This window comes from Corapipo altera, unplaced genomic scaffold (genome assembly GCF_003945725.1).
Source record: "Corapipo altera isolate COAL_440 unplaced genomic scaffold, ASM394572v1 52, whole genome shotgun sequence".
Lineage (NCBI taxonomy): Eukaryota > Metazoa > Chordata > Aves > Passeriformes > Pipridae > Corapipo > Corapipo altera.
Genome location: NW_020884930.1, coordinates 4,663,381 through 4,678,703, shown reverse-complemented (window position 1 = coordinate 4,678,703; position 15,323 = coordinate 4,663,381). Strand labels below are relative to the sequence as shown.

Sequence of the window (15,323 nt, the reverse complement as noted above, 5' to 3'; positions counted from 1 at the left end):
TTGCATCAGATAAAAACTGGCCATAGTGTCAAGTTGTATTTGTTATTAATCACTGACGATGTCATGTGAAAGAAAGTAATTTATAACTCAGCAGCAGTTTGCAGGTAAATTTGAAGTAGACCACTTGTTGATACTATTAAGAGTATCATTTTGTGAAGTCAAAGCATTTATGTATGGCATGTGCTGGAAATATAGAATTAAAATCAGTGTGTATACATTGCTATTGACACATTCTCTATCATAGTGTGGTGTTTGCTTAGGGCTACATGGTAAGGTCCCCATCCTCCCCAAAAAATTGACGTGTAAGTCGTGCAGGTTTCACCCAGGTGATCTTTGCATCATTTTGCATTGTAAGGAAGCTTTGGCAGTAGGTTGTACATGGTGAGGGGCTTCCAGATGACATTAGTAGCATCAACTATCAGTTTGGCCAAACTGCTTTATGCTGTTACCTCCTCTTGGGTTATAATGTGTGCGCTCTGTGTATGCATTTGTACTTGTTTATGTCTCAGTTTTTTTCTGTGAAACAGATTACCTGGAGAATACTATGTTTAGGATTTACTGAGTTTTGATCGTCTTTCCTTTCTAGTCTTCCAGTTTCCTTGTGCTTTTGAAAAAGTACTCAAAAGGCATCAAACTGGTCTTTGGCCATTCCTATAAAACCTCATTCAAGTTTGTTTTATTTGTAAGTCATTGGCAAACACATAATTTGGTAATTTTCAGTACAAGGTTGTTACACTTCGGATGTAGTCCATAATAAATGAATTCTTAGGAGAGCCTGTCCAGCCCGAGCACATTGAGCCATTGAGAGTGGATCAAGGACTTCTCAGCTGTGAACGCCTTGAATGAGAGCAAGAAAATGTGTCCCTCATTTTGCCACTAACAGGACAGACAGCCTCAGTAAAGGAACCACTTTGTTTGGATCCAGAGAGGATGACAAGGATCCCAAGCACAGCTGTCCTTCTTTTGGGGCAGTAAGTTTTTAGGAGCTGTTGAACTGTTCAGCTAGATAGGTAAAGGTCCAGCTCTTTTTCAAAAAAACCCAGCAATAGCCTGGAAAATACTGTTTGTAGCTCTGGGATTCAGAGTGCTGCATAGTATGTGTGCAGAAAAGGAGTGAATTAAGCTCATTTAGGGAATTTAGCCATTGCTGTTTGTTACAATTATTTCTGCTAGATAAAATCTATTCCTTTCAGAATAGTTTTTGTTATATAACTGTATATGCTAATTTGGTGTAGTTGAGTTTTGAAAACACATTGTTCCTAAGTGAACTCCTGAGATGGCGCTAACAATATTTTTCAGCAGTCCAGAAGTTAAATATATGTTAGGAGTTTCAGGTACTTTAACTCTGAAGGTCTAGTGGGCATCTATAAAGATTGTTTTGAGATTAAATATAGTAGAGGTAAATTTAATCTTTTCCTAAATCTCATCCTTCTCTGTTGAGCATGCACATGTGCCTATGTTTGTAGGCACATACAGACCCAAAGAGATACACATATGGTGAGTTGATAAGGAGCTCCACATGCTGCAGAGGCTTTACAGTGACATCAAGGGTCAAAGAAGTCCCTTGGGAATATTAAGTAGCTCTGGTCTGCTGATGGAAAGCTGCCACATCTCCATGTCTTCTAGCGTTTCCTTATATAAGTGGTCAGCTCAGGACCAAAAATAGGCAGAGTTGACACAAAGTAGGCTCTGCTAAAGGGATCCTGAATTTTAGGGTCCCTGTATGGAATCATCTTATTAATTTGCATTGAAATTTCTATGCAATTTAAGTTGTATTCAGTTTTCTTACATCCAGAACCAGCAAAGGCAGCACAGTGAGCACTGCTTACCTCCACAAGGATGAATTTCTTCTCTTCCCTCCTCCCTCACCTTCTCTGTTCCAGTTTTGGTTTCCTAGTAAGAATTACAACTAGACCTCTAGGTTTTTGTGTTTGGGTCATAAATATTACTTTTTTTTGCTTGGACTACTGAATGGATTACACTTATGTAAATCAAAGTTATGTAACTTGATTTGGAAAGATTACTCTTTCCCTTTCCAAATATTTCATCAGCCACTCTGCAAGTAATCATTGCTGCATAACACATGAAAATTCTAAAAAAATATGACTCATCCCTTGTGTGCCTCTTCCCAGGGTAATGCCATAAATTTTAAACAGTCCTGTTTAAATAATTTAGGATAGGAATATATTGTGTTTCATGCTTGTGACAGTGGGCGCAAGTTTTATTGGTTATTTATATTTTAAGGACTCTTTACTGTAATACAGGGACATCAAAGATGGCCATTAATAAACACAAACAGTACATTAAAAGTGTTTTTCCTTCCAGTATATACTAAAACAGATGTTAATACGAAGGAGACATAATCTTAATAAATCCCTTTCTGCATGCTTGAGTTTTGTTACAGATCTAAAAGTCTTTGCATTTTAGGAACAGAGATTTTGTGCAGTACAGAAATAGTTTTATTTTTGATAAAAAATGATAGAAGTAATAGCAAATGCTTAAGAGAATGTCAAACCATGTATTTTCAAAGTACCACATGTGGGATTAGCCGTGTACCTTCCATTAACATTTAAACACAAAAAGATGCACACTTACATCTCTGCAAGCTGCTTCAAAAATTAGTGCTTTTTGAGAATGTTACAATTAGCCTGTGATTATGTAATAGTTGATTAACTATTTCTTAGTGATTTGCTTTTTTTTGATAATTTAAATATTTGGAATTTTTTCATATCCCATTTAGACTATAATTTATTGTAACAACATTCAATACTTACAGAACCCAAGGATAAATTTTACTTTCAGATATCAGTTTTGCATTTATTTTTTGAAGTAAAAACCCTTTACTTCACAAATTAATCAAAACAACTTTCAGTGTGGATGGCAACATTAAGAAGTGTAGTAAACAATTGATTTGGATGTCATTTGACTGGTTTCAGTGTTTTACCAACCTGATCTGGCTCACTGCACCAAAAGATGCCTGCAGCCTTTCAGAATTCTCAATGATGCTGCTTTTTCCTTTGATAATAGGAGTTGCACATCTATTTCTGTGGACTTGACAGAAGCTTTCAGCTTGGTTCATTAAATTTTTACAGTAAAAGCTGGAGTCAGTTGCATTTTTAGACAGTTGAGAGGTTTAGGAAGAATAGTTTTCTACCATAGAGCTATAATTTTGAAAGTATGTGCTGTTCATCCTCCCTCCTCTGCAGCTGATACCCTTGAGAGGTAAATGTTTCATTAAAAGGTGATGATAGGATTGTTCCTACTTGTTCAAATTAAGCACATCTGCCATCTCTGGTATTGTATATAGAAGATTCCTATCTGAAAATAAAATTAAGTTTACAAGCTCAAGTACCCAAAAACTTGCCAATAGCACAACCTGAACCCAGCTTTCACATTCTGTTGGGTATAGTAGTTAAGTACATGATAAGAGTTGTATTTCTGTACTCTTCCTTGCCAATTCCAGTTCACAGAATGGACTGTGTCCACTCAGTGAGTCACTAGTCGGTATTTTCTTTCTACCTCTTTGTTCAGTTATAGACCTACCCCTTGTTCTCAGCACACTGTTCAAACTATTTTGAATTAATTAGCTATTTTTTTCCTCTGTTGCTCATCATGATACTATCTGAGTGCCTCCCAGATGTAATTACGTTCCACAACAATCCTTGTGAGGTAAGAAGTTGGTATAATCTCCACTTTTTAGGAGATAAAGCCAGAATTGAGGCACAGAGAGAATAAAACCAAAAAGCCCCATTTTTATGGAAGGTGCAGACTGAATCATCGAGCACTGCATTGTCTCAGTGCTTTGCTATACTGTACAGTTAATCTTTCACAACTACAATTTCCAGTTACACCCGTGAGTGTTCACTGTTAATACAAATGAGACTGAATCACGAGTCAGGTGCTCAGACAAATATTTATTGCTAAAATTGGGGTGAAATGGCTGCCATTACACCACAGAGGAAATCTAGAAGACATGCAAGTAAAGTCCAGTTCTCTAAGGCATTATTCAGCTGATTTAACCACAAGACTGTTCTATCAGTCCTTGCATTCTCGGCCTCCTTCATCCCACACCTTTTGCAGTTTACAGCGAAGCAGTTCAGGGATGGCACAGGCAGCCCCAGCTTTTTTTCCTGCCACCTTTCCTACCTTTCCAGCAGTTCAGTTCTCTGCACTGAATGAGCAAGAGGTCCCATGACAGTGTAGTGCAGCATGTTTTCTGTAAAGGCTTTATCATTAATGCATATGCACAGTGGGGCAGATCAGGTCACTGGAACACTGTTATTTTTGACATCTTCAAACTCTGCTTGACTTCACAACCTTAAAACTATTCACTTAATGGAAGGTGGCTTATGGGGGTGATGAGTGGGTGAGTGATGTAGTTTTGTACTACTGGGTACAAAATGGGTAGATGTTAATCTTTTGGCTTTTAGAGCAAATTAACATTTCTAAACAGATTATTCCATATCATTTGTTGTTTTCACCTGTGTGAGACAGACAAGGTTGAAAATCTTATATTTCCCCTTTGGGGTTATGAAGTGAATTACTATACTAAGAGGTCACTGAAGTCAGTGTAGACCATTAATATCATGGCATGCAGTGTTTTGCCCAGTGAGTTTTGCACATGTTTACTCACAGCAAAGAAACTGAAAGACTGAAAATTTTTCAGGTTGAAGAGCAGAATGTACCGAAGGGACTTCAGGGAAAGTGATATGATGATCCAAGCTTTGGGTCCTGCTTTGCCTTCATGGACTTGTCCACTAGAAATTGTTTGATTCTGGGTCTTCTACTAGTCCTAAAATCAGAATTGATTTGGGTTTGTCTTGCAGGCTGTGATCTGTCAACCCGTAGCCAGTTCAGGAGCTGAAGTGCCTCCATCTGTTATGTTGTATCTCCCATTGCAGCCCTATCCACCTGTAGAGCAGCTATCAAACTTGGGTCTGTAAAATTACATAAAACAGTGTAACAATTATAGTAGTTTTAAGTTCACTACCTTTAACACTACCTTGGTAGTCTTAAAAATTGAATTAGAGAAAAAATTGAAGGATGAGGGAAGAGAAGTCGACCCTGTTTACCATGAGGCTGTGTTGCTCTGAGTGCTCTTCATGTCTTTGTGCAGTCAGTGCCCTTCTGCACTCAACTGCTTGCCATTTTTTATGTTGCACTGCCATGTTGCCTTTCTTCTGTCATCATTTTCTGCTTCTATTTTCCCTGTCATTGCCTAATCTGCTCCTGTTCTCATTTCTTCCTCCCAAGTCATCCCTTGATTTCCCTTGATGGCTTTCAGCCATATGCTTTTTTTAGTGAACCTTGAATTTTGAGGATCAGAGATGAGGGGCAGTAAGTTTCTCTTGCACCAGCTCCTGCTCAGAAAATCCTAATTCTCTCTCTGCTCCTTATACCGTACCCCAGTCCCAGTCTGTCCCAGTAGTCCTCCCCATCCGTTCTCCTAACCTAGTCTGTTGTCTTCCTACTCTTTTCACTCCCTGTAGGGTTTCTTGCCTTTCTCTGCATGCTTTGCTTCCAGCTCAGACTTATGGTCTTTTACTTAGTTGTCAGTTTTCTGCTGGTTTAACATCAGCCTTCCTTTCCAGCAATAATCTTTGTTTTCAGGCTTTGTCTCCCAAATTACGTTTCCTTGTAGATGTCCTTGTCCCCTCTGCCATCTTTCCCTGTTTGGTGTCAGGACAAGGGATGATGTATATAAAGGAGAGGGCCAAGGAAAAATTCCCTGCTGGCACACATGGAAGAAACCCAGCTTTGGTCTGAGCAGTGAGAGCTGTGCCTACAGAGAAGTCTATTCTTGGCCTCAGTTAGAGCATGTCCAGTGTGTAATCCTCAGGAAATTAAGAAAATGTGCAAACTACATTTATTTCCAAGAACTTTTAGCTTTCAGGGGTGGAAAAGTTTTACCTCAACCAAAAAAAAAAAAAGGTGTTATCTTCTTCCAAGATTTTTAGATTCTTTTCCAAATTATTGAGTTAGTAGAGCTTCTACAAGAAATAAGAGTTTATTGTGGCTATGACTGCATTAATCTGTTATTTTTGTTCTCATAAACAGTGATTTTTCTTTCATTACCAGTTTTTATGGACATTGTACATGTGTGTGAATATGTGTGCTTAAACTGAGACAGCTAGCATGGAAGATGTACTAGGGACTGATAGTTATTAGCTATGTAAAATAAAATCTACTAATGGAAATCCCCATAGTATTGTATGTTCAGCAATCTAGAGGCTAGTTTGATTGGCATTTCAGATTATAAAGAGACTTTGACATGGAAGTTTAAAAACATTTAATTTTTTTGATCATTTGTATTTTTGTTTTAAAATAATTTTGGATGTAAAACAATAATGTGTTTTTCAAAGAAAATATTCCTGCTTGAAATATCCATCTGTAGGTGAGTTTGCTAACAATGCTGATATGTTAATATATTAATTAATGACATAAACATTTTGTGTTTGAAAGGGATACAAAGCACTGGGTTGTAATAAGTGACTCTGAGATGTAATCCTAGCTGTCATTGATTCCTGTGGGTTTAGGGCAAGTCAGCTCGACTGTTACTGGTTGCACTTCTAACAGTGTCACAGAAGTGTTGTGAGAAGAGTTGATACATATTTTCCATCCTAGAGGCACACTAATATACATTTACATGTTAGCTTAGTATTAAGTTTTATCATTAGACTGAAGTTGCTTTGCAAATGAAGGATGATGCTATCTGTCTCATATTTCTTTAAATATTCCTGGGATATCTTAGGAGTGTTTAACATGTAGGTATTTCATATGCAACTAGACATTTAACTACTATGTAAACATCTGTTCTCAAAATGTTATGAAATAATTTAATGAAGAAACTTTTTGATTACTTCCTCTGCTCAGAAGAAGGAGTTGGTACTTGCTCTATGGAGCAAGATCCATGGCACATGTTTAGAGTGACTGTGGAAGCTGTAGCAGAGCACTGCCATAGAGTTTGGGCTGGGATTCATTCAAAACCCAAATCTCCTTTTACAGTGGTCCAGTTTTTTTGCTCTGCCTCCCTCCGTTTCCTAATTATTCCTTAGCGCTATAGAACGCAACTTGAATCAAAGCTGTCTTCTTTGAGTTGTAATTTTTGCATTGCAACAGTGCTTTTTATTGAGAAGATTCAGAGCAGTTGAGGGAAAATTCCCCATTGTTCCATACATGCTTTCAATGTTCAGCTGTGGAGCTGTTGGGTTAACTTGACAGGTCCCATGGTTTCAAAATCACCCCAGCCTAGCAGCTGCTAGAGAAGAATGGGCAGACTCCCAGTCTCCTTGTTCCAAACCTCATGTACCCCTTCCCTGTACTGGCTGTAGTTGCTGATGGGATTCATTGAGCTGGCTTGCCTGCAGCTAGTGGATGAGAAGCAGGGGAGGAGAGGGGAGGAAAGGTGAGCTCTTAGGCTTTGGCAGCAGCCTGCAGCTGGATGGGGTTAAGCTATCCATTAACCCACACCTCAGGCCAAGGCGTCGAGTGCCTGGCTCACTGGACCCCGTGTCCCTCACTCCTTGTGGTAACGTGTGTGTACTTACAGTGCTGCAAAAGCTACAGTGCACAGTCCCCTGAAAATGCACGCTTGAGTTACCTTCTGTAGTCTTTCGTAATGCAGCTACTTTCTTGTTGCATTGGAAGTAACCTAATGCACTTAATTGATGCATTTTCTCTAAATCCTGCTCATCAGAAACTGGTTAAACTAGTTTGCCATTGGAATGCTCCCCATCCCCTCTACTGGATCCTGTCCCGATTTCTGTAAATCATCACCTTCCTGAGGCGGCTGAAACTTTTCCTCATATCAGTTAGAGTGTGGTTTATATCTTGAAACTTAAGCCTTTGCTTTCTCAAGCAGAGAGAGAAAGCTTTATTTGTGGAAGTTTTTCAAAGCCCTGTTAGCCATGTCTTTAAAGTTCCCAAGGCCTTCATTCTGGGAGGAGAGACTTTTGCCGCTTGCTGTGGTTTCTTCATGGTTAAGCGAACCGCACTGCCAGACCAGGTGGTTTGCTCATCGGGAGAGAAAGGAGTGGGCATGATTTTGTGATGTTTCTCGTACTGTGGTGCACGCATAGTTCCTGTTACTTATTATTTTCACTCGAAACTGATTAACAGCAGAGCTCAGAATGTACAACTGAAGTTTGTCTTCCAGGGTCTCAGCAAATCCAGCTCTGTTTCAGATACTGTCTAAGGTCAGTGAGCAGCAAGGGGTTTCTGCTGAAACCGCTGCTGTCTGTACCCCTGTATCAAACAATGAACTTAGTCCCCGTGAGTAGCATACAAGTCTCATTTCAATTCCTGAAAAGCTCGTGACACTGTATTTATCAAATTTGAATATTCCGCTATTGCACTGGAATAAATCTTTGAAGTTAAATAGGTGTGATGCTGATACAAACAAACTGATAAGATAAAAAGAAGGTTGAATTAAAGTACCTAATCAGCATTGCTGGTGAACAGGTTTGGGTTTTCTATGCAAGGAAATTATATGGAAGATAATTTTGAAAGGATGTAATTATTTTTACATAAAAATGTTTAATTAAAAAAAACCCCTTGCACTTTTATCTGAAACTAAGCCGTAGTTATAGGTAAAAGGAAAATAATTTATGTGGCATAGAAACAAATTGTTATTGAATATTTCTATAAACAGAAGTTATGATAATTCAGAAGACAAATTGAGGGAAGAAATCTGAACATTGCAGAGTCTATTTGTTTTTTCTTTTTTCCCATAGGAACATAGTAGTATTGTATGGAATATTGGTGCTGATTTGCTTCTCACTGGGGGCAGATTGCTTTGGAAATCCTTTTCACTAAAAGTCACTTTTACAGAAGGCTAACAATTTCCAGCTCTGTTTATAAATTATTGGTTTTGTAATTATTTTAAATGAAGCAGGGATAAGAAGAGTTTGAAGACTTGTTATTGCCTTGAAAGTTAATCTGCCAGTGGTTCAGATAACACCATGCAGGATTCCCTGAGTAAAAGAGCAATGACCATAAAACGGATCTCAGGGGTCACCAAACTCATGTGAGAGGTCAGTGGAGGAGACAAAGAAGTTTGTTTGTGAATGGCCATCCTTCAAGAGAGAAGAAGAAAATTCTGCAATGAAATCTCCAGTTCTTGCAGTAACCATTTAAAATCTTAACATGAGGGAAGAAGTTGCTGATTAAACCAAGAGAATCAGTTGGAGAAAAAAAAAATCTTGTATTTGTCTGTCAAATCAGTTTGCAATTAGAAGCTCAATATAGAGTAAAAGTAGTCTTTTGTATTTTAGCAAGGTACAGGTTCCCCTCTTCCCCTCTCTTTCACTTCTCTAAATCTTATCACTTGTGATTATTGAAGATCCAGTAGAACCTTTTTACATTTTTACAGAACTGCAAGGATTTATTATTGTTCTTTGACTCGTTTACTAGGGTTCATCTACAAAGAGTCCCTGACATTACAAGAAGGACTTCTCTGTTCCATTTTCTTATCCTTCTGTGGCATAGCAGTGTTCAGTAGTTGCTTTGTTACTCTTTGGACATGGGGGCATCTGCCACATGAAACTCTACAGATGTTTGGCTAATGCCCTAAAGAAACATCCACATATGGAAAATCCTATCTGCTTTAAGTACTGTATTAGCATAGGGTTGTATACAGACAATGCAACTTTCAGAGCGCTTTGAAGAGAAAATTGGATTCAATAAATATAGCTTTTTTCATTTAGATAATACCTTTTTAGTAAATGCTAAAATGCACGTGTTTTAGGCATGTAACTTATGAGTATTTTGCAGTTCTCAGAATATGTAGACAATGTAGAAGTGGTAAAACTGCCTCTCTATTGGACCATTGTTGTGAGCAGTTTCCTCTTGCTGCTTCTCCTTTAAATACCAGCACACTTGGAAGTTTTGGAAAGGTTAGTCTGTGGCATAAGCACTTTTCTGTAAGAGATTTGTATAGTGTTGAATCCCAGATGGAATCAAAGGAGCAAACCGATTTAAGGTTTTAGCCAGAATGCAAGGGTATTTTAATGAAAATTAGTCTGATTCTCCCTTTGAAGCTGTGCATGTGCTGAAAAGGAATGCTACAGATATTCCTTTAGGTAATGCTGGGGAGTTATTTACCATTACTTATCTCAGATTGCTAACTCTTGAAAGCATGTGTTTATTCTTAATTGATATTATAATCAACTACTGTCTGTTCTATTATGATTTCTTAACCTTATTAACCTAAATATTTCCTATTAATATTTACATCTGTGACTCTTATAATTGGGTAACTGCTGACAAATCTAAATCAATCTAAGCCTGGTAACAACATTAGAGTTGAACTCAAGAGATGGTCTGTTTCAAGATTTACACAATTATTTATTTTTCAAGGGTGCAAGGAAAGAAGTTGAAACAATATTTTGCATTACTACATTTATGGTTATTCTTCCACTTAGTATGGATGACTTTAGCTCCAGATCTGTTTACTGGCCACCTGTGTTCCCTTTCCTGAATTCTGTGTTCCTGTCCTTGCTTCCAGAACCTTGCCCAGCACTATCTCACCAGGACTCTGCTTTCATTTTCTGCTATGGTCATTTCCCTTTTGCTTTTTTCCCAGCCTTTCCACTCGTCTTGTATATGTGTCAAATCAGGAGCTCACTTACTAATGCACCAAGTAACCTGCTTTCCCTGGAAATGCATACTTTCTGAAACAATTTAATGTTTTGGGTTTTTTTCAGGTTGAGTCCTGATGTACTCTTCTCTCTCAGTCCAAATTTACCATAAGCAGCTCAGGACAGGCAATGCACCTCATTGTTTATATAAGATGAAATGTATAGATTGTAATTGATTTTTTTGAAATGCAAATGACTGTATGCCTTGTCAGGATAACCTGAGATACTCTTTGTTATTTTATTTCCCTTTTAGATGGGCTCAATTTGCCAACATCAGGGACTGCAAAGGAAGAAGCAGCTCAGGAAGCACCCGACTGCCTTGGGAAATATTTCAGTGTTGTGTGGTGTAAGGCATCAAAGAAAAAGCACAAAAAGTGGGAAGGAGATGCTATTCTTATTACAAAAGGAAAGTCAGTAATATTGAAAGATATGGAAGGCAAAGACATTGGAAGAGGTACTGTTGATTTGCATACTTGTGTAAGGGAGCAGCTGGCATAAAATCACTTAGTGCTTTGAATAAGACACGCAGCTCTTCAAATAATTTAGTTCTCCATACCAATGTTGACCTTTGGGATGAAAAAACAGTTGGGTTTTTTTGTGGGGTTTTTTTGGTGTGTTTTTTGTTTATTTGTTTGTGGGTTTTTTGTTTCGTTTTTTTTTATTTTTGGTTTTGGTTTTTGCGGGGGGGGCGGGGGTTGGAAAGACTACAAGAAAGCTTTATGTTTCTTACATATAGGGCAGATGCATGGGGGAGGCTGGAGCAGGCTGATAACATGATTCACAGAAACACCAAACGCTAGTCCAGAGAGAGGTCTGGAAATCAATGGCTGTACTAATTCAGCAGAAAGCCAAATGAGGGATGAGTAGTTGATTTTAGTTGCTCACGTAATGTGGAAGTGAAGGTGTTAAAATTAGGGGAAAATACACAGTTAAGTTCCTTGTAGATATGCCAGTCTGCAGTGCAGCAACCAGGAATTTCAGAGGTTGGATCTCTATTTTTCAGCCAGTCTAACAGCTAAAAATATTATCTTTATTGGAAAGACAGGAAAACAGCTACATTTTCCAACACAGTCAAAGTCAACTGTGTAGCAATTTTTAGTCTTGTAGTTTTAGCAGCAGCTGCTGCTGTAAGACATAGTTTGGGTTGATATCAGAGTTAAAAATAAGACTTGCAAACCATAGGCTGCAGTCAACTTGAAGCAGTAATTTTTTACTGAAAGCAAAGCAAGAATTAAGTTTGCTAACCGAGCCAAAAATGTTCTGTAAGGGAGTAGGATTGAACAGTGTTGCTACAAAACATAATTTGATAAATTTTAGGTCTGAGATGGCTTCTCTGCTCTTTTGTTACAATCATGACATTGTGAGCCAGGCAGTTTTGATTTGCAAATCAGTCTGTAACTTAGAAGTTAATTTGAATTTATTTATAGCAAAGCAATATATGTACAGACTTGCTTGTTTTTGAAAAAGGCAGAGAGAAAGAGAGTAATGCCTGGAATGCATCAGCCACCACCCTGTTGTTCTGGTGTTTTTTTTCAAGTCCTGTCTTCTTGAATTAGCAGCAAACACAATGGAAAAATGAACATTCCGATTTTTGCTGGTAAAAGTCTTCTTGCCATGTTTGATGGTGTCAGATAACACAGGGATACTAATGTCATTGGTGCTAACTTGCCCGTTCAGAGTTGCTTTCAATGCTTATTGATTCTAAGAAAATCATAAATTGATCAATTTAAGCAGTGTGAGTTTTAAATTTGTGCAATTACTTAGCCCACCAAGTGAGAAGGAAAGGTCCAGTAGTGGTGCTTACTTCCAAAATTGTATTAAAACTCAGAAGTTTATAGTAAATGTGTGTGAGCATTCAGGATTGTTATTTTTAAATGGGAAGAAAAAGTCAAAGGAAGAATTTTTGTCTTTTTCATAGGCTTACCAGGGCTGGATCTCAGATGGTGCAAGGGAACCTAAAACCAGCACAGGCTATAACTTGGTTTTGAGACAGCAGAATATCTTGCTGTTCTCCTCTGCAAATGTCCTAATTCCTTAATAACACAGTACAAAGAATTTAGGAGGTGGTCTCTTGTAAATTGCTGTATGTTACAGAAACAGTTATTTCTGGAAACTGCATCAACAGTTGAGCTGTGTAGGATGCTTTTTGCCTTTCCTGTTTCCAAGTACCCTCAAAGCCCATCTTGTCTTGGAATTAGACTCTTCAGACCAAAATCTGCAGAGGGATACACCTGTATTCAGTGTGTTCACCCTGAAGCTATGTGAAGGTAATAACAGAAAGCAAAAATGCAGAGCAAAGGAGAGGTCATAAATGCCCTCCCCAGCCACCTTGTTTAGGAAAGCTCGTGCATTCTTTTGTGTTCAAGCTCTTTTCTGAAACAAGTGTTCTTCTTTCAAGAACCAAACAAGGTTCGCTGTGTGCTTTTTAAATACATTTAGAGGAGAGAAGAACAGTAACTCCCTTTCCCTTTTGGCCAGACTATTTTTCAGCACTTACTTAGACTGTGAAACACCTCAGTTATTTTTTTCTCTTAAAAGAATTCAAATCCAGACCTTCACCTTCCAACCTTTCATATTCCTAGAAGTGGGAGACCTGAGCTTTGCAAACAGCTTCCAGCAGTCTTTATATGTAGTGTTTGTTGGATAAAATATGTGTAAAACCTTGGGAGGCCTTGCCCTTTTGTTCACAGCTGAGTGATTTAACTGCTGGTCTACACAGTCATGCCCTTTTTTTTTTTAATTTTGGCCCAGCTGAGGATCCAAGCCTGTTTATCCAAATTCACACAAATTCAACAGTTGAGGTAAAGGATTCTGAAGTAATTAACTCTCTGAGTTAAGAAAATAAATTATTTATGTCCTCTGTTTCTTACGTGAGAGCTTCAACCACTAGAATGTTTGAAAGAAGGAACCCCCACTGTTACACTGTTATCTTAAAAGAAAGGAGCAGCTCCAGCTGTATTTTGTAATGAGACTGATAGTATATGTAGCTGCTCTGAGAATGCCCATCTGATCGAGTCCACAGACTTTTGAGCTAACTGATAAATCTGGACAATAATCAGAGCATATATGTTTTGGAGCATGGGTAGAAGTAAAGATTTCAGATGTGTCTGAATCTTTAATTGTAAAAAAACTAATTTAGAATTGTTTTAAAAGAAGAATATTCTGTTTAGATCAATAGCAAGAGATGCTAGGGGAGTTCATGGTGGGGCATGAAAGAAAGGAAGAAAGGAATAGAATGGTCATTAAGGCAAGCTGCTAGATTTTATGATATGGGGCAAGTTTTTAAAAATTCTCTTAAATTATTATCTGACATTCAGTAGACTTGATTGTGGATGAGGATGACTTGATTATTGGCTCACATATTCTGCTACCTGATTCTGATTGTTAGCACTCACACGTCAATCTCTGTTAAGGAGAGAAAGGCTTTATGTGTAACAATCAAATGTTTCAGAATCAAATACCTTTCCACAGTTTTGGTTTTCTTTCCTGCAGATGAGTACTGGTGTTAAGGAGGTAGTAATTGCTGTGTTGTCCTAATTCATAAATATTTATATTCTTTTAGGTACTGGATATAAAGCTAAAGAGCTAGACAGTCTTGAAGAAGGTCAAACACTGATGGTTGGAGGAAAAGAAGTTGAAGTGATGAGTGTAATTTCAGCAGATGACTTCAACAGTGGCAGGTGTTTTCAGGCTGGAATAGGGACTCATGACACAGTCCCAACTGCATTATCTCAAACTAATATGAAACCATTCTGTAAACCATTCAAAAATGTCTGTCAACCCAGTAGTAAAGACAATATGCTCAAAGATTCTCAAAGCTACAAACCTCGCCACGATCCAAACGCTTCAAGTAAGATGCAGATTTTTAAGTTTCTTTAAACATCCTCTAGCTCTCAAAAAATGTTGAACGTGTAACCAAAATTTTCATGTTCTCTGGTGTATTACTGAAATATTTCTGACATATAGTAATAGTGTCTAACCATGTTAGGATTTTATCATGTGTGTTTCTAACAAGGGAAATACTCTACACTGCATAAAGTTTCTCATAGTTGTTACAGATGGCTGTGGAAACACATTAGAGTGATTTCTGAGAGTTTTGCCAAGGAAAATGAGTTATTGATCAGAGGAATAATCTGACACGTGCTGGGAGTTCTAGATGATTTCCATCTTCCCACTGGGGTCAGTTAAGCACTGCCATAACGTGGCAGCATAGTAATTGCAGTGGAGCATCAGTAATAGAGAAGTTGAACCAGATTCAGAGAATTGCTTCTGACAGTGTCTGGTCCTTCACAGCCAGCGAGTGTAACTGCACTACTCAAACTCAACCCGATATATTTTGCAATAAAAGTTTTGGTTTATAGCGCTCAAAGTATCGTGTGCTGAAGACCCATGGAAGTAGCATATTGTGTAGAAAAAGGCTGGTTAAGCAGTTGTGTAAGAGGGACCCTGTAAGTAATTGATAGCTTCAGGAAGTGGTCTTGGTTATCTAAACAGAAATACTCTTTTGTCTGTCGGTAATAAACCATTTATGTTCTGCTGGTGGCTCTGTCTTTCAGATGGAAAGACACAGTTTAAAAAATGTTACTAAGGAGAGCAATGCATATTTTAAAAAAATACAAATTTTTTCTACATTCTGACTATAATACCTCCATCTTACTTCTTGCCTCATATATTGATAATATTGAA

At 38.0% G+C, this 15,323-nt stretch overlaps 1 protein-coding gene across 4 annotated transcripts in view; it reads left to right on the top strand.

Moving 5' to 3' along the window:
• RAD54B (RAD54 homolog B) overlaps positions 1–15,323 on the top strand; it is a 64,424-nt gene that overhangs the window by 28,733 nt on the left and 20,368 nt on the right. For 3 of the 4 annotated variants that reach the window (XM_027659092.1, XM_027659093.1, XM_027659091.1), the window contains 2 exons: positions 10,891–11,091; positions 14,200–14,487. In XM_027659092.1, coding sequence (XP_027514893.1) covers positions 10,891–11,091; positions 14,200–14,487 — 489 coding nt within the window. Of the gene's footprint in view, positions 1–3,069; positions 3,074–10,890; positions 11,092–14,199; positions 14,488–15,323 lie in introns of those variants that run through there. The other variant, XM_027659094.1, reaches the window with a different exon arrangement.